At 44.8% G+C, this 22,187-nt stretch overlaps 1 protein-coding gene across 12 annotated transcripts in view; it reads right to left on the reverse strand.

The window, feature by feature from the left end:
* The window catches only part of LOC106585272 (membrane-associated phosphatidylinositol transfer protein 2), an 89,456-nt gene that overhangs the window by 15,832 nt on the left and 51,437 nt on the right, over nt 1-22,187 (reverse strand). For 6 of the 12 annotated variants that reach the window (XM_014171320.2, XM_014171314.2, XM_014171316.2 and 3 more), the window contains exons 2-9: nt 14,537-14,753; nt 7,657-7,871; nt 6,672-6,793; nt 5,769-6,014; nt 5,174-5,515; nt 3,928-4,023; nt 890-994; nt 682-746 (exon numbers count right to left, since the gene is read on the reverse strand). In XM_014171320.2, the coding sequence (XP_014026795.1) occupies nt 682-746; nt 890-994; nt 3,928-4,023; nt 5,174-5,515; nt 5,769-6,014; nt 6,672-6,793; nt 7,657-7,871; nt 14,537-14,614 (1,269 nt within the window). In that variant the 5' untranslated portion in view covers nt 14,615-14,753. Of the gene's footprint in view, nt 1-681; nt 747-889; nt 995-3,927; nt 4,024-5,173; nt 5,516-5,768; nt 6,015-6,671; nt 6,794-6,870; nt 7,613-7,656; nt 7,872-14,536; nt 14,754-15,189; nt 15,444-22,187 lie in introns of those variants that run through there. The other 6 variants (XM_014171322.2, XM_014171315.2, XM_045706656.1 and 3 more) reach the window with 4 other exon arrangements.

The following is a 22,187-nucleotide window of genomic DNA, read 5'->3' on the forward strand; positions in this document are numbered from 1 at the left end:
TGGTGCACGTCTTAAAATAGATGGCATCATGAGGAGGACAATTAGGTGGATATATTGAAGCAACATCTCAAGACATCAGTCAGGAAGTTAAAGCTTGGTCGCAAATTGGTCTTCAAATGGACAATGAGCCCAAGCATACTTCCAAAGTTGTGGCAAAATGGCTTAAGGACAACAAAGTCAAGGTATTGGAGTGGCCATCACAAAGCCCTGAACTCAATCCTATAGAAAATTTGTGGGCAGAACTGAAAAGTGTGTGAGAGCAAGGAGGCCTACAAACCTGACTCAGTTACACCAGCTCTGTCAGGAGGAATAGGCCAAAATTCACCCAACTTATTGTGGGAAGCTTGTGGAAGGCTACCTGAAATGATTAACCCAAATTAAACAATTTAAAGGCAATGCTACCAAATACTAATTGAGTGTATGTAAACTTCTGACCCACTGGGAATGTGATGAAAGAAAATCATTCAGTGGTGTTCCTAACTGACCTAAGACAGGGAATTTTTACTAGGATTAAATGGCAGGAATTGTGAAAAACTGAGTTTAAATGTATTTGGCTAAGATGTATGTAAACTTCCGACTTCAACTGTATGTAACATGTTACGGATTTTGGGTCTGGCTGTCATGGTGTTGTTGGTATACCAAGGTTCAGATGAAAAGCCCTTCACCCTCTCAAGTACCTACCTCATCTAGTCTCTCCTCGCTGGCTGCCCTCTCATAGTCCCCTGCCATATCCTTGTACAGCTCTCCTGCAGAAACATCCACAGACACACTTTAACGTCGAGAATCAGAGTAATATAACACTGTCGGTAAAAAAAGACACTGACACGAACTCCATCTCCTCTGTCTCGCCTATCTCCCATAATACAACACACAGCGTTTGTCTCCATACCAGGAATGTCTTCTGCATCAGCCGCCTCAATCTTGTCCATGAGGTCATTGGAGTTCCACTTGGCAATCTCCTTGGGGAAAATCTGTTCATCATCTGACAAGTCCTCTGTGGGGAGAAGGGACAGGATTTGTTTTACCAGGTGTCCATATTACCAAGTATAACACCTGTTAAGTCAATGTGCCATTTTATCCCATCTACAATATATTCAGCAGTGGTGGAAAAAGTACCCCATTTTTATACTTGAGTAAAAGTAAAGATACCTTAATAGAAAGTTACTCAAGTACGAGGGGAAGGCACCAAGTACTACTTGAGTAAAAGTTTAAAAGTGTTTGGTTTCAAATAAACTTAAGTATCAAAAGTAAATATAATTGCTAAAATATACTTAAGTATCAAAACTAAAAGTATAAATAATTCAAATTCCTTATAGAAAGCAAAGCTGACTGCACCATTTTCTTGTTTAAAAAAATGTATGGATAGCCAGGGGCACACTCCAACACTCAGACATTATTTACAAAAGATGCATTTGTGTTTGTGAGTCCGCCAGAACATAGGCAGGCAGTAGGGATGACCACGTGTTCTCCTGGTAAGTGCGTGAATTTCACAATGTTCCTGTCTTGCTAAGCATTCAAAATGTAACGACTACTTTGGGTTGTCAGGGAAAATGTATGGAGTAAAAAGTACAATATTTTCTTTAGGAATGTAGTTAAGTAAAAGTTGTCAAAAATATAAATAGTAAAGTACAGATACCCCAAAAAACGTAGTACTTTAAAGTATTTTTACTTAAGTACTTTACACCACTGATATTTAGGGCCCTGTTTTTCAAAAGTTATCCATCTGGATTTTGCCTATCAGATAGGATTAAATGCATAGAAATAGAATGAATAGAATGGGGGGGGGTGCCCATTCAAGTCAATGATTCATCCGTTCTTTTCATTATATTTCTATGCATTTAATCCTTCCCTAGAGGCGAAATCCAGATAACATTTGAAAAACTGGGCCCAGATGACCAGTCACAGATCATTCTCAAACATTCTGTGACAAGGAACACTGAACGTTTTAGACATTTATATGTTCACAAATGTGAAAGGGGCTTCCGTTTACTGGCTGAGTACAGATAGAGATAAACATACAGTACACCCTGATCTCTACCATAGGATATTGTGGCCAATCATTGTAGATAAATATTAATACTGATAAAGTAATTACTACCCTGAATTGTATGTTCCTTTAGAAACCATAGTGGTTTTGGAATAGCATAGCCTCCTCAATCAAATCCCCAAGCCACTGGGATCTTTCAGTGAAATCACATTACACAACCTGTAGCCTATGCACATCCGCTTTATCAAAAGGTCACCACTCAAACCTCCAAAACAATGTTTTGCTGGTCCTCAGTTGCACAGATCAGGGAGAAGCTCAGTCCAGGTAAAGAAGCTGAGCAGTGTAAAAGCTGCTACATGAGCAGGAGCATTTATCGGAGTACGCTCAAACACTTTTCAGTGTGAATTTATTCAAACGATGCTACAGAGCAGTAGCATTCATGTGTCACATTGGTTTAATCATTCCATGATCTGACATGCAATGGTCATGAATGGATACAGTGTAAGTACTGTGGCACTACGATGACGGAATGTTACAGCTATATGCCTACTATCAGACTTGATTCTGTTCATTTAATTAGACATATGTATGCATATTACATATGCCTGTATGTATGCTGTTGTCATCCTTGTACTCTCTATAAAATCGTGTCACCATCTGATCACGGTAATCTTAATGAACGGCTCATACAGAGACAAGGCATGGGTGTTCTCAGCTCTTATGATATGCCACTGTACTACTCACAAGGAAACTGTAATGAGGAAAAGACTCCATGGAACCAATGTCAGTACTTACTGTCCTATTACATTACAACCCCCACCAAACTGCTGCTCTAGAAATCTTTGCTCATTATGGCAATGTTTTCAGAGTTCATTATCAAGGGATTAACTCATGAAGAGACTGAGTAGGGTTGCTTGTGTAATAAAATAGTTACAGTGAAGTATTATTTGATTATGTTTCAGCATTTAGTTTCCACATTTTAATTGATTTAAAATAACTAATCAGGTGGCCAATGAAAAGTTGAAGACTCCCGATAGCCACCTACTGGGGTGTGCATAATGGTGTATACATACCACGCTATGATAGTTAGAGGAAAAACAGATGAATCCAGGGATGAAACAATCATTTATATTCACCAGAAACAGCTACCATCTCATTGTGAACATAAATAATGGCACAAACACCAAAAGCATACAGCTATATATATTTGAACATGCAGCTAAATGCACATTTACAATGCAGTTACTTCATGACATCTCATGACCATTTCAACAGTTGATACAGATTTAATCCACATAGCATCAGTATCATCTAAATAAATAGATACAAAGGAATCATGCATTGCTTTATTATTCTTATTTCATTACTTCTTACTTTATTATGTCATATAAACAAATCTAAGTTAATCATGCTTCCACACATACACGTACAGGTAATAGAACATCATTTTGTGGATTGACATGATGGGATGATTGACTCTCAACAGGCAATGTGTGGTGGATGTGGGGAGGTGATGAGCTTTACGAAGTACAGACTTAGTCTTTACGAACTGTCTGATAAGTGCAATAGCGAGGGCGTAAAGGTGTGTGTTGTGTGTGTGTAGGAAGGCAGGGTGAGATAGTTTTGTCAGTGGGGAACAGGTGAAGGTAGAGGGTGATGATTTCAGCACTTCTTCAGGACAAGCCAAAACCCGGGGTGAGTCCTCTCCTGGGCTCACCCAGCAGATGAACAGAAGTGGCGAGCTACACCCACCTATTTCAACCGCAGGCCAAAAGCATGCTGGGTATCTGGGTAGCTTAAGAACTGATCTGTGTTGAAGAGACGCATGCAGAGTCAAAGGAGGAAGCAACAGTAGGGTTACGGGAATGGAACACACTACTAGTGTCTACTGTAACCTACTCTAGGACTCTAAGAGGACTACATCAAAATGGTGGTTTTACCGTGAGCATCAAAGAACTCCTCTTCTGAGCTGTCGTCGGAGTCTCGTGCTATGCTCTGCATCCTCCATTCAGAGAGGCTGTGCCGTGATGGGCTCGCTGAAACAGAGGGGAACAAACCGTACCGCTGTTATTTTAAGACCCAACTGCATCATATTCCCACTGATGCACACGCGTGTGCGCGCACACACACACACACACACACACACACACACACACACACACACACACACACACACACACACACACACACACACACACACACACAGTCTCTGTTATGCTTGACTTAATCACAGATCAATTGCTCAGTGGTCAGGAGGGGGAGTGAAGAGTGGAGTCCAACATAACACAGACACACCGACAGTCAATTAGCACACAGAAATGTCTCTTTGAAAGCCTGGCTGGCCCATGCTGGATGCTCATGGGCTAGGGAGCGCAGCTGTGCCTGTCAGCCCAGAGAGGGGAGCAGCAGAGGTGGAGCGGAGGGTCAGTGTGAAGAGAGTCAGCCTCCTCTAGCCTGTGATGTCAATACTGCTGCTATAAATAGCCCAGGAGAGCGCAGTAGAGGGGGATAATAATAGTGATGGGGGGAAAAAATGATATACAGTTACATATCGGGATATTATCTTTGACGATATAGCGTAACATATTGACAAAAACACAATATTATTTTTGCGCTAGTTGGCTGTACCTGCACCAAAACGGAGTATTTTTCCTTCATAGCCTGTTCTCCATCTTCTTTTCAAATAGGGAGCCAATCTGTTTTGAGCACTTTTATTTCCATGACTGATCAAAACTTGTTTTCTCATGGCTCTCTCTTGTACTTCTGCAGCAGACACATAGTGAGCAATATGTTTGGATAATTGAATCGCAATAAAATCACAGTACCAAATAGCAATATATATCATCCCGGCACCTAAGTATCGTGATAATATCACATCGTGAGGTCCCTGGCAATTCCCGTTCCTAGGTAATAAGGGGTGAAATGAGGCTGACTGGTGGCAGGCAGGATTCTGACTGGTGTTTAAAGGTGGGGATGGGGGTTGTACTCTCTGTAGGAGAGGTGTTTGTCCTTAGACTGTATATTGAACAGGCAGGTAAACAAAATCTGGATAAAGCAGGGACAGTGGTAGTTTAGATACAGCACCTAGATACATACTCAATAACACATGATGTCTGTACACCACCTGCTTGTTATACAGTTCAATATCTCCACACGGATACAGACAATTGGGCTCAAACGTCTCACCTCCTCTCTTGGATGAGCGGGAGGATCTGGAGGAGGTGGACCACTGCTTGGTGAGCCCTGCTCGTTTTGTTTGGAGAGTGTCTCCCCCGCCCACTGCACTGACCACCTCCTCAGTTTCTAAGGAGCTGATGGTATCTTTGGCCTCCTGGTTCTTGTCTGGGGATGAAGCAGCTCCATTGGCCTCGGTGGCCTCCTCTGCCTGGCTGAACTGGGCCATCTTCTGAGCCAGGGCCAGCTGGGTCTCAAGCTCCAGCTGTCTGATGTCCTCAATGGTCAAGCCGTACCACTCATCCTGCCAGCACCAGGCCTGCCGGTGGGCCCGCACCATCACCTTCCTCAGCCCTGAGGGAGGGGAGATTATTTTAGACAGACAGCACTGGAAAACATCAGTGTATCCCACCTGGCCGCCACCTCAAACATCTTGACACGATTTCAGCTGAAGTTTGCTAGCTAAACTAGTCAGCAGCAGCATGCCTGTAGTATGGAAACACTACTTCTCTTGGACCAAGCACTCATATAGCCAGCACCGAGGAAGGGATATATCAAGGTATGGTTCATAGTACTCTTTCAACGCCTAATCGCATCTGATACGCACCTACATCATGGATGAAGCGCTCGATCTTGGACTGCATGCCCCAGTAGCGGAACTCCACCTTGCACAGTTTGTAAGCACACATGATGGGCGTCTTCCCCGGGTTGTTGTTGTACTCCTCGATCCAGTCCTCCTGCAGAGGCCCTCTCTTGGTCTTGTCTGACCTGTAGATCCGAGGGTCCTCCTCTTGCATGTACTCATGTGGGGGGATGGGATCTTTGACAATGTCGATGGGGTCTGCAAGAGAGTCTAATGTGAACACGTGTCAAAAATAACATTGTACATATGAGCAGGTGGGTTGTTGGGGTGTCCACATTTTCCTACATAGCCAGTCGTTTATGGCTGTTGGTCGAAACAAAATTGTTTAACAACCAAGTTATTTTGACACGTTAATTAAATCTAGGACACTTAATAGTACACACTGGATTTGGTATTTCTAGGACAAACCTTTTCTCTTTTCGGTCCACAGCTGAGGATGAACCAGGGTAAAAATGTCATTCATGACATCTCAGGAACACTGGCAATGAATTGTGTAAATTGGGTCACTGCATGCCCTCAAACCATGAGCATCTGAGCAGCGTGACAGCCTCTCTGTTGCCGCCAACAACAGGAAAACAGCTGCAGTGGTAGCAAACGGCCACCAGTGGGACTCTACTCTACTGGCTGCTGTGTGAGCCCAGGAGCTTCCCTCTAACCCTTGTGGAGGTCATGCGTCAGGAAGCCCTCAATACTAATCATGACTATTTAAAACGAGACCAATTACATAGGTCTGTCATTTTGCAAGTTGTCCATTGTGAAGAATAATCTTCATCTAACAGTGCTGTCAATTTGGACACCATGGTCTGAGGCTATAGTGTCCTTCTAATCTCCCACTATTTCTCCCAGACTGGCACCACAGGTTCTTACCCAGAGTCCTTAGCCTCTTCTCGACTGGGGACATGTTGAAGACGTCTGGCTGGTTCCCTGTGTCTGGCTTGTAGTATGTCTCAATGTCAATGGAGAATTTCTCAACAAAGGGACAGGTGTACCTGGAGGAGAAAGCAAGCTTAGAGGTCACTGTAATAAATAACCACAGTATGTTGACCTGGACACACTATATACTCACAGGGAAATGACTGGTGGAAACATCTTGATGTCTCTGTTATTGAGTGGGTTCTTTGTTAAATGATGGGCAGGCTCAAAATATGTCTACATGGCAAGAGTTAGCTACTGCTTGTCTTTGTCTCTGTCTGTCACTCTCGATCTTTCTCACCCGCGCTCCCTCTCCCAGTTTCTGGCTCCAGGCGTGGTGTAGAGGTGCTAGCCCTGCCCATCTCTCAGTCGTCTACAGCAGAGCTGTCACTGCTTTGATAAATGTGTCAGCAGATGGCTCCAGTCTATCAATACCTTGACAGTGTTTTCAAGGGGCGCTTCTCATTTCAGCAGCCTCACACCTGCGGCTCTGCCCAGGCACCAGACAGACAGACACTAAGACTGGGGGGGTCATCAACTCTTAATGACAGGCTGGCTAGCAGAGCTGCTGACCTGAAGACTGTCCATGTCTTGGTTGGCACGCTCAGCAGTGTTCTGACAACTGCTCTGGAAGATTTTCTTGGCTCTTTATTTGGCTCTTAGTAACAGTATTTTCCTGAAGGGACAGATTGGATAAACAATCACTCCATTGTGGATAAGGTTTGACGTTGAGTATAAGCTTAGGGGAAACAGTCTCATCATACTGTACTGAAGGGGTTGCTGTCTCAACATGTTAAGCTTTTCCTGTGGAAGTGGGGGAGGCTCCCTGACTGTATAGGGGTATAAGGGTAGTACTTCTCTGTGTGGGGTGTAAGGGTGGTACGCCTGTGTGCGTGGGGGTGTAAGGGTGGTACTCCTGTAGGTGGCAGTAGTCTCACACCTTGTGCGGGTGTAGGGATAGGCGTTCCAGGACTCCTCCTCCACCCGGAGTGCTGCCTTGGGCAGGATGGAGCGGAACCAGCTGGGGATGTGCATGCCGATGTGGTAAACCTTGTGGGTGTACTGGCCGATTCCCCCTGGGCCGTCATCATATGGCTTGTTCTCCAGGATCTCTACTCCGCTGCCCTCGCCACAGGTCTCATCCCGGCTCTTTTTCTGTTCAGAATAGATTTTCAGTGACGGGTTAGGTGAGGAAGCATAGGTCAAAGGTCAACTAAAGACCGAAATGAGGTTAAACAAGGGAGGTCAGGAGAAGCACACTGCTGGAAAGACAACAAGTCAAGTGTGGCATCCCCCTAAACCCAAAACAATTCAACTGCTACAAATGTTGTTTTTATGAATCTAAAACACAGATGATGTGGTCATTTAGCTTCAACAGAATCGGGGAATCACCAAGGCATGATGTTGCTTGAGTACCCGATTCCATTAGGCTCAAGGCTGTTTCTAGTAGGTCTAGAAAGCACCAGGTCTGTTATTTCACTTGTTCCATAGGCGACACACAAAGGTTTTCTGCCATACAACTAATGCTTGAACAAACTCTACCCTGCTGGCAAAGTTCCAGACAGCTGACAGTTGTAAACACACCATGTCATGACTCATGTGTGGATAATACCATTGCATCCAGGTATGATCTACACTGCTTAGTCAGGAGAGTTGCCCAGCCAGCTCAGTGAAAAACACCTTGCCCATATTTACATTCCAGGTTCACCACAGACAGGGGGGGCTGAAAGGAGACACCATAGGGGACTTAATGGTTGGATGACTTTACTTTTCAAACATAACACAGTGAGATCCATCAGGGAGAGACTTCATGATGTAAAAATGAGGGAAACAGGAGTGCTAAAGGTACACTAGGTAACAGAGTCCAAGTGCTGAGGACGCTGAAAAGTTGAAGAGCAAAGGGCAAGGAGTACAGTACAACATTTCCAGAGAGTCTGAGTTAATAATAGAGTCAACGTTACATGTAATACCTGAGCCACTTCTATTCTTCACTTTGAAACTCTGATACATGTATTTGACTAATTACAGACAGCATTTCCGGCATGGAGAAGGAGAGCAGGATAGTGAAGGAGAGCAGGGTAGTGAAGGAGAGCAGGATAGTGAAGGAGAGCAGGATAGTGAAGGAGAGCAGGATAGTGAAGGAGCGCAGGATAGTGAAGGAGAGCAGGATAGTGAAGGAGAGCAGGATAGTGAAGGAGAGCAGGGTAGTGAAGGAGAGCAGGGTAGTGAAGGAGAGCAGGATAGTGAAGGAGAGCAGGATAGTGAAGGAGAGCAGGGTAGTGAAGGAGAGCAGGATAGTGAAGGAGAGCAGGATAGTGAAGGAGAGCAGGATAGTGAAGGAGAGCAGGGTAGTGAAGGAGAGCAGGATAGTGAAGGAGAGCAGGGTAGTGAAGGAGAGCAGGATAGTGAAGGAGAGCAGGATAGTGAAGGAGAGCAGGATAGTGAAGGAGAGCAGGGTAGTGAAGGAGAGCAGGATAGTGAAGGAGAGCAGGATAGTGAAGGAGAGCAGGATAGTGAAGGAGAGCAGGATAGTGAAGGAGAGCAGGATAGTGAAGGAGAGCAGGGTAGTGAAGGAGAGCAGGATAGTGAAGGAGAGCAGGGTAGTGAAGGAGAGCAGGATAGTGAAGGAGAGCAGGATAGTGAAGGAGAGCAGGATAGTGAAGGAGAGCAGGATAGTGAAGGAGCGCAGGATAGTGAAGGAGAGCAGGATAGTGAAGGAGAGCAGGATAGTGAAGGAGAGCAGGATAGTGAAGGAGAGCAGGATAGTGAAGGAGAGCAGGATAGTGAAGGAGAGCAGGATAGTGAAGGAGAGCAGGATAGTGAAGGAGAGCAGGATAGTGAAGGAGAGCAGGATAGTGAAGGAGAGCAGGATAGTGAAGGAGAGCAGGATAGTGAAGAAGCGCAGGATAGTGAAGAAGCGCAGGGTAGTGAAGGAGAGCAGGATAGTGAAGGAGCGCAGGATAGTGAAGGAGAGCAGGATAGTGAAGGAGAGCAGGATAGTGAAGGAGAGCAGGATAGTGAAGGAGCGTAGGCAGTGAATCAGTGGTGTGGTGGGGAGATGAGATGGTGCGTGAGGTGTCCAGCCCTCCGGCCCTCATTACCTCTGACAGGTCGTTCATTAGCCACCCACCCTGCTCTCAACAGCCAGACACAGCTCCACAGACACAGCTCCACAGACACAGCTCCACAGACACAGCTCCACAGACACAGCTCCACAGACACCGCTCCACAGACACCGCTCCACAGACACCGCTCCACAGACACCGCTCCACAGACACCGCTCCACAGACACAGCTCCACAGACACAGCTCCACAGACACAGCTCCACAGACACAGCTCCACAGACACAGCTCCACAGACACAGCTCCACAGACACAGCTCCAAAGACACAGCTCCACAGACACAGCTCCACAGACACAGCTCCACAGACACAGACTGAACAACTGCTCTTTCCATGACATAGACTGACCAGGTGAATCCAGGTGAAAGCTATGATCCTTTATTGATGTCACTGTTAAATCCACTTCAAATCAGTGTAGATGAAGGGGAGGAGACAGGTTAAAGAAGGATTTTTAAGAGTTGAGACAATTTAGACAAGGATTATGCATGTGTACCATTCAGAGGGTGACTGGGCAAGACAAAAGATTGAGGTGCCTTTGAACAGGCATCTCCAGCGCGGCCCACGCTTGGATTGCGTCCTACCTGACAGGTCGCTCCTACCAGGTGGCGTGGCGAGAATCTGTCTCCGCACCACGTGCTCTCACTACTGGTGTCCCCCAGGGCTCTGTTCTAGGCCCTCTCCTATTCTCGCTATACACCAAGTCACTTGGCTCTGTCATATCCTCACATGGTCTCTCCTATCATCATTGCTATGCAGACGACACACAATTAATCTTCTCCTTTCCCCCTTCTGATAACCAGGTGGCGAATCGCATCTCTGCATGTCTGGCAGACATATCAGTGTGGATGATGGATCACCACCTCAAGCTGAACCTCGGCAAGACGGAGCTGCTCTTCCTCCCGGGGAAGGACTGCCCGTTCCATGATCTCGCCATCACGGTTGACAACTCCATTGTGTCCTCCTCCCAGAGTGCTAAGAACCTTGGCGTGACCCTGGACAACACCCTGTCGTTCTCTACTAACATCAAGGCAGTGACCCGATCCTGTAGGTTCATACTCTACAACATTCGCAGAGTACGACCCTGCCTCACACAGGAAGCGGCACAGGTCCTAATCCAGGCACTTGTCATCTCCCGTCTGGATTACTGCAACTCGCTGTTGGCTGGGCTCCCTGCCTGTGCCATTCACCCCTACAACTCATCCAGAACGCCGCAGCCCGTCTGGTGTTCAACCTTCCCAAGTTCTCTCATGTCACCCCGCTCCTCCGCTCTCTCCACTGGCTTCCAGTTGAAGCTCGCATCCGCTACAAGACCATGGTGCTTGCCTACGGAGCTGTGAGGGGAACGGCACCTCCGTACCTTCAGGCTCTGATCAGACCCTACACCCAAACAAGGGCACTGCGTTCATCCACCTCTGGCCTGCTCGCCTCCCTACCTCTGAGGAAGCACAGTTCCCGCTCAGCCCAGTCAAAACTGTTCGCTGCTCTGGCACCCCAATGGTGGAACAAGCTCCCTCACGACGCCAGGACAGCGGAGTCAATCACCACCTTCCGGAGACACCTGAAACCCCACCTCTTTAAGGAATACCTGGGATAGGATATAGTAATCCTTCTAACACCCCCCCCCCCCCCCTTAAAAGATTTAGATGCACTATTGTAAAGTGGTTGTTCCACTGGATATCATATGGTGAATGCATATATTTGTAAGTCGCTCTGGATAAGAGCGTCTGCTAAATGACTTAAATGTAAATGTAAACAGGGTTTCCATGGGTATCAAGACTGGCCCACCACCCAAAGGACATCCAGCCAACTGTGGTAAGCATTGGTGTCAACATCCCTGTGGAACGCTTTCGGCACCTTGTAGAGTCCACACCCTGACGAATTGAGGCTGTTCTGAGGACAAAAGGGGGTGCAACTCAATATTAGGAAGGTGTTCATAATGTTTTGTACACACACAAGCAGATGCTCAAAAACACTCCGCAACGCATACAGTATAGGCCAATGTACGCACAGCTGCACACACACACACGCCCACAGCCAGACGCTTACACAAACGGACATACTGTAGTGTGTATACACCCACACACACATGCAAGGCACTTCATTAGCCTGCTGACAGGTGCCTGTGGCCTGCGAGCCTGCGTGCCACTGGCCAGTATCAATCCTGCTCTCCTGCTAGAGGTTGGCTCTTGGTGCTCTGCATCTCACAAGAAACCATCAGGAAGATAAAAAATATGGCAGGTAGCCTAACGGTTAGGAGTGCTGGGCCAGTAACCGAAAGGTCGCTGGTTCGAAGCCGAATAGGTGAAAAATCCGTCGATGTGCCCTTAAGCAAGGCACTTAACCCTAATTGCTCCTGTAAGTTGCTCTGGATAAGAGCGTCTGCTAAATGACTCAAATTGAAATGTAAAGCTGAAGGAACCCATTAACCAGAAACAGGTTGAATCAACATGGGTTCTACATCATTTCAACTAAAACGTTCAATATGATGGCGTTGAATCAACATGGAAAACTGATTGGATTTGCAAAACGTCATCAGCGTAAGGGAATTGTCTTTTTTTCACCCAACCTTTTACCTTAATCCAATGACATGGTGAATATTTTAGTTGATTTGACGTTGAATTCACATTAGTTGACAGTTCAACCAAATGTAAAAACTAGACGTTGAACAGACGTCAGTGCCCAGTGGGAATAGGCCTAATGTTCTGGTTGGATCTGTGTGTCAACCATAAAGGGTCTCTAACAAAACTGAAACAAAGCAAGAGGAAGAGGAAGGGCATGCAGGCAGGGGTAATTCATTGCTATTTCAGTGTCTTTCCTCATGGTTTTGACAGGCTTCCAGGAGTTAAACCCAAACAGAAAGAGTTAGTCAGGAAGAATTACATTCAGGAAGGAAGCTACATTATATGAAGCTATTCAGGAAGGACTAAATATAGAGGACAGTCTGTCATTAAACTAATCTGTTGGTGCGAAGTGACTTGTGTTTTTTGAGGTAAGTTTCGGTATTATTATTTTTTTTACATTAAACGCACTATGCATTATGTGGGTTGAATGCTGTAACACAGAATAAAACCATTTTAAAAAGTCCCTGATGGTAGTGACTGGTTATCACTTATTAACCATCAGTTATTCATGTTACTGAAGGCCTACCTTGATAAAATATTGTGTTTGTTGTATTTGATAACTTTATTATTTCATTCCAAGTCATCATCTCATCTCCATAGAGCGGCTGCCTATGCTGTCTGACAAAAATCACTATTTTAGTAGTTCGTCAAAGTAAATAAAGCCTACTATTTTGACTGCTGAATACCTTGTAGAGCAACTGCTCTCTACGTACCCCTCTTTATCGCGCATTCTTATGCCTCTTACGTAGCAGGCGTAAAATAAACATAGGCCGGACATGTAGCCGCGGATTATGGACATAGTAGTTAATGATCCCGTTTTCTGTGCTAAACTATGTAGAACATTGGCCTGCTGGAAACTACTACATCGCACAGTTCGAGCATGTTCGGATTTATCTCTAGGAAAACTGCAGCCCAGTGTGCACATCGAGCTCACAGAAGAAAAAGAAATAATGGAATTCAAATAATTTAACCGACATCAGTCAATTAGTTAACCGAAATGTTGGTTAAATCGCTCAGCTCTACTTTCTGTTCAGCTTCCTCACAACTTCCTGGCTGGCTGTATTGACTGGAGGACAGCATTATATCCTGGTACATGCCATATGGTATCAAATCAGGGAGACATATTTCCTGTTGAGAAGGTTCTCACTTTCCTGAAAGAGCAAAACTACGGGTTGTGATTAAACGCGGGAGGGGGGAGGAAGAGGGCGAGAGAGAGTGCCGACTTAATTTCACTTACACCCTGCATTTGTGATATCTTTGCAAATGTAAGTCGCGATAATGAATTCACAATTAACTATCAATTAAGGAGGCAGAGTGATTAGGTATGAAGATAAATGAGAGACAGCAGTGTGGAACATGGAGTCAGGAGAAGTCTGGCCGGCTGGAGTGACGATACTCATACAGTACAGAGAAGAGTTTAAATTCTACTGAGAGGCCCAGGCAGGCTTCAGCCACTATGCTTACACTGGGGATGAGTCAGGGACCAGCATGCTGCCTGGGGTTGCCTAGCCACATACACTAATGAAGACAGGGTAGCCACACTGCCTTCTACTCTGCCCAAAATATTTTTCTCTCTGTTTCTTCCCTCTTCTCTCCCCCTCTGTATCTCTCTCCTACTCTTCCCGTTTTCCCCCCATTCTCCCCACTGTTTCTTCTCTCTCACGCCGCACTCTCCCCCTCTCTCTCTGGAACAAAACCTGACTGCCGGCACGCTGCTGATGTCATGGTTACCATGGTCACGGAAACTTCACACCAGCGAGAGAGCGAGGCAGCACAGAGAAGGCTGAGGTCAGGGGGACACGTAACTGTGGGTCACTGATCCAACTGGACAATTTAACGCCATCCCTCCTCCATCCCTTTCCTGCCTGCCTCAGATTGTTAACAACCCATCATGTGGCTTACGTCTCTGTTCACTTTGCTGAGGTTTACAATGCGTTTACGGCACTGGCCCAGAATCAATGGCTCTGGAGCTCAACCCCATTTGTTAGAAATGACTGATCAGCCTGACTTCCTGCTAGTGTCAAAGCCCTTCCTCTGATAAAGTCCAATTAAAACATGTCTAGTACAAGTCCACACACCTGGATCATGTAGAGCTGGGCGATGCGGTACTCGTCCACGCTCATTGGCATTGGGATCCGATACTCCTTGATCAGCATGGTGAGTCTGGGGTGGGGGGAGAGGGGTCAGAAGGAGGGGGGGGGGACAGAGGGGGGGAAGGGGGGCTGGAGGTGGGAGGGACTGGGGGGCTTTATGTGTGGCTCGTCAATTCACTGCTGGCGTCCTCATCGGTGGTGCCTGTGGACGAAAGGAGAGACATAATGGTAACATAGATGAACAGTTAACAGCAACTGATGATCTTGTCCCGTGTGGCTCAGTGGGTAGAGCATGGCGCTTGCAACGCCAGAGTTGTGGGTTCAGTTCCCACGGGGGACCAGTACGAAAAAGTATGAAAACGTAAGCCCTCACTGCTGTCAGTCGCCCTGGATAAGAGCGTCTGCTAAATTACTCAAATGTAAAATCAACAGCTTCTAGGTGGTAGTGGGTAAAGTTAGCCAGCAGTGGGTCTTGAAAAACAGACCTCGTAAAACACACAAAGAAAATAAAATCCACGGCCTATGAACTTTCTTAAAGCAGATTCCACAAAAAGAATCCACAAATAACAGAACCATGCCTCAAGGCTACAACAGTGCGGCTGCAAAGAACAAAAGTTCAAAATCCTAACCAAAAATACCTGTATTCAAAAACAGTCCTTCGCCTTAGGCAGTGAAATCCCTCTATTTTCACAACTAAGATGTCATTCTTAACTGGCTCACACCCAGATAGACAGAAATGGATGAAAGGAAAGATGGAGTCTCCGGGGGTATTCGCTCAGTATGGAGCGGTGTCGTTCGCTCAGATCCACAGCTCCTTTCTGAGGGAGATTAGAAACTCCACTCCATCCAACAGTGGTCTGCCTGCACTCAGATCCCAGGAAGGCCCCCCCAACCCTGGGCTCAGTTGTTATATACCCCAGCCCAGAGCCAGAGGGCGAGGGCACGCACCTGACCGCCACACATGACCAGAGTGTGGAGAACAGCCAAGCCTCTAAACGCCTCAGCAACAGTCACCTCAGCCTCTCTCCCAGACCTGTTGCTCGATCACATAGGGGGCTCATTCAGCATAAGAGGGATTACACCTGCTGGAAGTGGGGGGCATTGCATAACTACCTTAGAGCCCCTTATGCATGTATGCTGCTTAACAGTCATTACTATGTGGATCATAATGTTCTTTTTTTAACAATGTAGCCGAAGACTGAGACAGAGTGTACTGTATCTACCTGGACCCTTAGGGCAGAACAACACCTGATGACTACACAGAAACAGAACACTGAGCTCTGGTCAAAACACAGTTCCTCATTCCAGGTCCTCACTGGCAACCATGTGTCAATAATCCAACTGAATTGTAACTAAATTCTCTATATAATGCAATCACTGATTATGTATTATCATACCCTCCAGTTAGTCTCCAGGATCTGTATTCACTGCCTTCGACTGTTTCCACTGATCCAATCTCTTTTCCCTATTCTCCTGAAGCCTAACCTAGGGAGAGAGAGAGCAGAGCACAGAGCAGGCCTGACACTGGCAGCCCATGGTCATCCACTAGTGATTACCCCAGCATTGCATAACCATAGCAATCCCCCCAATAGCAGCAACTGTGGTCCTCTCTGGCTCTCAGCCATTCCATCTAATCACGCTAATATTCCCACTGCGTCACTCATCCACTGAACAAAGGCTGGCTTTGAGAGAGGCTCCTAGTGACGCCGCCTGCCACGCTCAGGTCCTCGACCGGTCGAGAGCTCCCACCAACCTCTCACCCCCCCACCTAACCCGTTAAAGGTGAGTGACGCACCACTAGAATACAGAGGACATGGAGGGGACCCATCCAGGTCAACATAAACACTTCTACATCAATACTTAACAGTGATTGAGAGGCAGGCAGCACTGGCTAACAGTGTGGGAGGGTGGTGGAGCTGTGCAGTTTTAAATCTCTTCCTCCACTCTCCTCCTCCGCTATTTCTTTCTATTCTCCACGCCTGCTCTAGATGGGACGACACATCCACAAAAGCAGAGCGGAACATCGTGCTCCGCTTAAAATAACCAATCTCCTGGGAAACACTGGAGATAAAAGTAGGCTAGAGAGGCCTACAGAGGAGGCAGGGGCACAGGAGGGAGCCCGGGGGGGTGCAGAAGGACATGCCCCGTTTTTTGGGAGATAACGTTACTGTAGATAGAGAATCGAATACAGACCACCACTCATCATGCTGACACGCCTGAAGCTGAACAGGTCATTTCAATGTAAAAGGACCCATGAGCACCAACATGTGAAGTCCATAGGAGCATGTCAAATCTGGTGTCAAATAAAAGCTAAGAGTATATATATTTTTAAAGATAAGGCATATATACATTTTCCAAGCATTTTCTATCCTTAATGTTAAGGAATAAGCATAGGCTTTGATTTCTGGTCAAACGGATCAAAAAGGAATCTCAGAAAACATTTGGCCTTGATTTCAACATCCACCAAAGTCGTTTTTTGGCACGTCCCACCCCGGTTTTAATTTCAAGGTCCACAGATGTAGACTTTTGGTCCAGCCCAAACCAGAGTTGGGCTCAAATCAGAAATGAGAATGCCTCAAATTGAGAATGCCTCAAATTCCATTTAAATTCTTGAATTTTAATTGAAATAGTAAACAGGATACAGAATTGCGATTTTAAATTTGAATTAAATAAAATATAATTTAATTCAGTGAAATTTAAGTTCAATAACCAAAATATATTTTCTCTAAGTCAAGGTGACATGTCATAGCCGAAACCCCATTCTTTCTGCAAACATCTTTGAATCTTAATTCAGAGCAGATATTTAACAGTGTTTTGGAAAACGTCACATAAACTGAGGGAGATTTTACTTAAATTTTGTTACCAAACTTTGCATCTGCACAGTTCTTCCAAATGTGTTTTTGTAAAATGTTTAGTGTAAATTGTTAAAAGTAGTCATTGTGCATAGAGTCGTATGGTTTGTTAAAAACTTTCAAATTAATGTTATTTGTTTGGCATTAAGTTTTATAGTGAAAAATCTCAGCGAAAAAGCGGACATAAGCGCTCATAAAAACAAAGTCTCAGCGCAATTCCGTTACTGTGGAATTGCCCAACAATACCTTTCAATCACCCTTTAGCCTGGTTCCACTGTGCCAAAACACATGATCTAATCCCTGCAGCTTTGTAATATTGAGCATTGATGTGGAAACAAAAATTGTGAAATCGATTTTGATAACTCCATGCTCTAGTGCTCTTATAGTCAAACTCATAATGATGAAACGGTCCATTGCGACCAATGTCGGTCAACACAGCAGCAGCAGGACTGATTCAATTCAGGCACAAGCCGGGATAATGATTGGGGTTGTGAGAGCCATTGTTTAAGAGATTTAATTAAATAGCCTATAGCAAGGGAGGCTGCATACTGGTAAAAATATTTATTTTCTTATTATTCATTTTAAAAATCAGGATAGCTCATTGAGACCAGGTCTAACTTTCAAATGGGAAAACTCAACACGAACATACCAATAATAAAAAAACTAGAGGTTACAATTTCAACACAATACATTTTAATATTTAATCAAAACAAATGTATTCTCAATTAACAAATTCAACATAAAAGACTAAATTGCCCTAGCGGCACCAGGGAATCAAGACGCAGGGAGTTCTGCAGGTTATTCCAAAAATTGGAGTCATTAAAACTGAAGGCGGACTTACCCAATGCAGTCCAGACCCAAGGAACCTCAAGAGTTGAACAGGTTTGGTAACTCATGTTTTCATACTTCAACAACGAAGTTAGGTAAGTCAGAAGCTTGTGTACAGTCGTGGCCAAAAGTTTTGAGAATGACACAAATATTACTTTTCACAAAGTCTGCTGCCTCAGTTTGTATGATGGCAATTTGCATATACTCTAGAATGTTATGAAGAGCGATCAGATGAATTGCAATTAATTGGAAAGTCCCTCTTTGCCATGCAAATGAACTGAATCCCCCCAAAAAATGTCCACTGCATTTCAGCCCTACCACAAAAGGACCAGCTGACATCATGTCAGTGATTCTCTCGTTAACCTGCTATGGCTAGGGGGCAGTATTTTCACGGCTGGATAAAAAAACGTACCCGATTTAATCTGGTTACTACTCCTGCCCAGTAACTAGAATATGCATATAATTATTGGCTTTGGATAGAAAACACTCCAAAGTTTCTAAAACTGTTTGAATGCTGTCTGTGAGTATAACAGAACTCAAATGGCAGGTCAAAACCTGAGAGATTCCTTTACAGGAAGTGGCCTGTCTGACCATTTCTTGAACTTCTTTGCCATCTCTATCTATTACAAAGGATCTCTGCTCTAACGTGACACTTCCTACGTCTTCCATAGGCTCTCAGAGCCCGGGAAAAACCTGAATGTCGTCATTCCAGCCCCAGGCTGAAACACATTATCGCCTTTCTCAAGTGGCCGATCAAGGGACTGTGGGCTTAGGCGCGTGCACTGGCCGCCCCCGTCTTTGTGATTTTTCCTCTGTTTGCCGAAAAGGAGATTCCCGGTCGGAATATTATCGCTTTTTTACGAGAAAAATTGCATAAAAATTGATTTTAAACAGCGGTTGACATGCTTCGAAGTACGGTAATGGAATATTTAGAATTTTTTTGGCACGAATTGCGCCATGCGCACGACCCTGATTTACCATTTCGGATAGTTTCTGGAACGCACGAACAAAACGCCGCTATTCGGATATAACGATGGATTATTTGGGACCAAATCAACATTTGTTATTGAAGTAGCAGTCCTGGGAGTGCATTCTGACGAAGACAACAAAGGTAATAACATTTTTGTTATAGTAAATCTGATTTTGGTGAAGGCTAAACTTGCCGGGTGTCTAAATAGCTAGCCCGTGATGGCTGGGCTATGTACTTAGAATATTGCAAAATGTGCTTTCACCAAAAAGCTATTTTAAAATCGGACATATCGAGTGCATAGAGGAGTTCTGTATCTATAATTCTTAAAATAATTGTTATGCTTTTTGTGAACGTTTATCGTGAGTAATTTAGTAAATTGTTAGTAAATTCCCCGGAAGTTTGCTAGTTCTGAACGTCACATGCTAATGTAAAAAGCTGTTTTTTGATATAAATATGAACTTGATTGAACAAAACATGCATGTATTGTATAACATAATGTCCTAGGTGTGTCATCTGATGAAGATCATCAAAGGTTAGTGCTGCATTTAGCTGTCTTCTGGGTTTTTGTGACATATGCTAGCTTGAAAAATGGGTGTCTGATTATTTCTGGCTGGGTACTCTGCTGACATAATCTAATGTTTTGCTTTCGCTGTAAAGCCTTTTTGAAATCGGACAGTGTGGTTAGATAAAGGAGAGTCTTGTCTTTAAAATGCTGTGAAATAGTCATATGTTTGAAAAATTTAAGTTTTTGTATTTTTGAGGAATTTGTAATTCGCGCCACGCCTATCATTGGATATTGGAGCAGGTGTTCTGCTAGCAGAACGTCTAGATGTAAGAGGTTAACACAGGTGTGAGTGTTGACGAGGACAAGGCTGGAGATCACTTCAAAAGCTTCAAAAGGAGGGTGGTACTTGGAATCACTGTTCTTAATTTGTCAATCATGGTTACCTGCAAGGAAACACGTGCCGTCATCATTGCTTTGCACAAGAAGGGCAGCAAAGAAGCCACTTCTCTCCAGGAAAAACGTCAGGGACAGACTGATATTCTGCAAAAGGTACAGGGATTGGACTGCTGAGGACTGGGATAAAGTCATTTTCTCTGATGAATCCCCTTTCCAATTGTTTGGGGCATCCGGAAAAAAACTTGTTCGGAGAAGACAAGGTGAGCGCTACCATCAGTCCTGTCATGCCAACAGTAAAGCATCCTGAGACCATTCATGTGTGGGGTTGCTTCTCAGCCAAGGGAGTGGGCTCACTCACATTTTTGCCTAAGAACACAGCCATGAATAAAGAATGGTACCAACACATCCTCCGAGAGCAACTTCTCCCAACCATCCAGGAACAGTTTGGTGACAAACAATGCCTTTTCCAGCATGATGGATTACCTTGCCATAAGGCAAAAGTGAAAACTAAGTGGCTCGGGGAACAAAACATCGATATTTTGGGTCCATGGCCAGGAAACTCCCCAGACCTTAATCCCATTGAGAACTTGTGGTCAATCCTCAAGAGGTGGGTGGACAAACAAAAACCCACAAATTCTGACAAACTCCAAGCATTGATTATGCAAGAATGGGTTGCCATCAGTCAGGATGTGGCCCAGAAGTTAATTGACAGCATGCCAGGGCGGATTGCAGAGGTCTTGAAAAAGAAGGGTCAACACTGCAAATATTGACTATTTGCATCAACTTCATGTAATTGTCAATAAAAGCCTTTGACACTTATGAAATGCTTGTAATTATACTTCAGTATTCCATAGTAACATCTGACAAAAATATCTAAAGACACTGAAGCAGCAAACTTTGTGGAAATTAATATTTGTGTCATTCTCAAAACTTTTGGCCACGACTGTAGTAGAACTTCGTAAACACAAATGGGAATAGTGAAGGGATCTATAGGACTTTAATGAGGACCAGCCAACCTTTTGATACAGGATGCAGTGATGCTTATTAAAACTGTCCCCTGTGATAAAGCAAAGGGCACGATGGTAGACGGCATCCAAAGGCTGCTGTATTCTGGTAAATGATGTCACCATAGTCAAGAACTGGCAGGAAAGTTGACTGTACAATCTGCTTCCTGCTGTTTAGGGGCAGAATAAGGCAGACACTGTTTAGATGTTATCTAGGGGAAGTGGAACAGGGGGAAATCTACACAGAGGAGAGTGTGTGAAAGATTAAGGCTGCGTTTTAAACTCAAAGTAGACAGCCCTCGGCCCGAAACCCTCAGCCCTTGAATTACGTTTTACATCGTCACATCCGAGTGTACCTTAAATGTCCCTTGCCCAAGCTAGGGAGAGTTATGATCGGAGAGGCAACGTCCATGAAGGTGACCTTAAAAACAACCAACCTAAAGCTATTAATGTAATGTTACCTAGTAAGCTAACATATCTAGCTAGGACTCATGTCAGGTAGATAGCTACAGTTACCCATAGCTGGCTAGCTAGTTCTATAGTTTGGTCATTTATTCCAATGAATCTAGCAACATTTTATAGTCTCCTCACTACGAGACTAAGCCAATTTTCCAACACTAAAATCAATGTGTGTGTATATATTTTAGCAAGCTAGCTTCACACTTTCTGACATGCCGAAAATGCAGCCTTTTTTTAATCAAATTTGACACTTTGCGGCCACCAGAGTTTGACATGTGACTACAGTTTGTATTGAGTTGTGGGTCATATTGCGAGTGAACCAAAGTTGTTCACTCGCTCCCTCAAGCTAAATCGAGGGCTGAGGGGGCAACGTTAGTAAATTGGACCTCCACTTAAGATGGCAATCTAACTGCATCTGGTTTCGATGGGGATTCCCCTAAGGGAAAGTGGATGGGCAAGGGCGTAAAAATAACGTGTTTGGACTGTAGCCGAAGTATTTGAGTCACCACCCAAATGGACAAATTTAGGCCTACTTCTCTAGTGCTATTTGATGAAACACACCCTCTCACGCCCACAGATGCTAATGCAGTCTTGAATTCTGTAACAAGCACACTGACAGAAA

The sequence above is a fragment of the Salmo salar genome, chromosome ssa24 (genome assembly GCF_905237065.1).
Source record: "Salmo salar chromosome ssa24, Ssal_v3.1, whole genome shotgun sequence".
Lineage (NCBI taxonomy): Eukaryota > Metazoa > Chordata > Actinopteri > Salmoniformes > Salmonidae > Salmo > Salmo salar.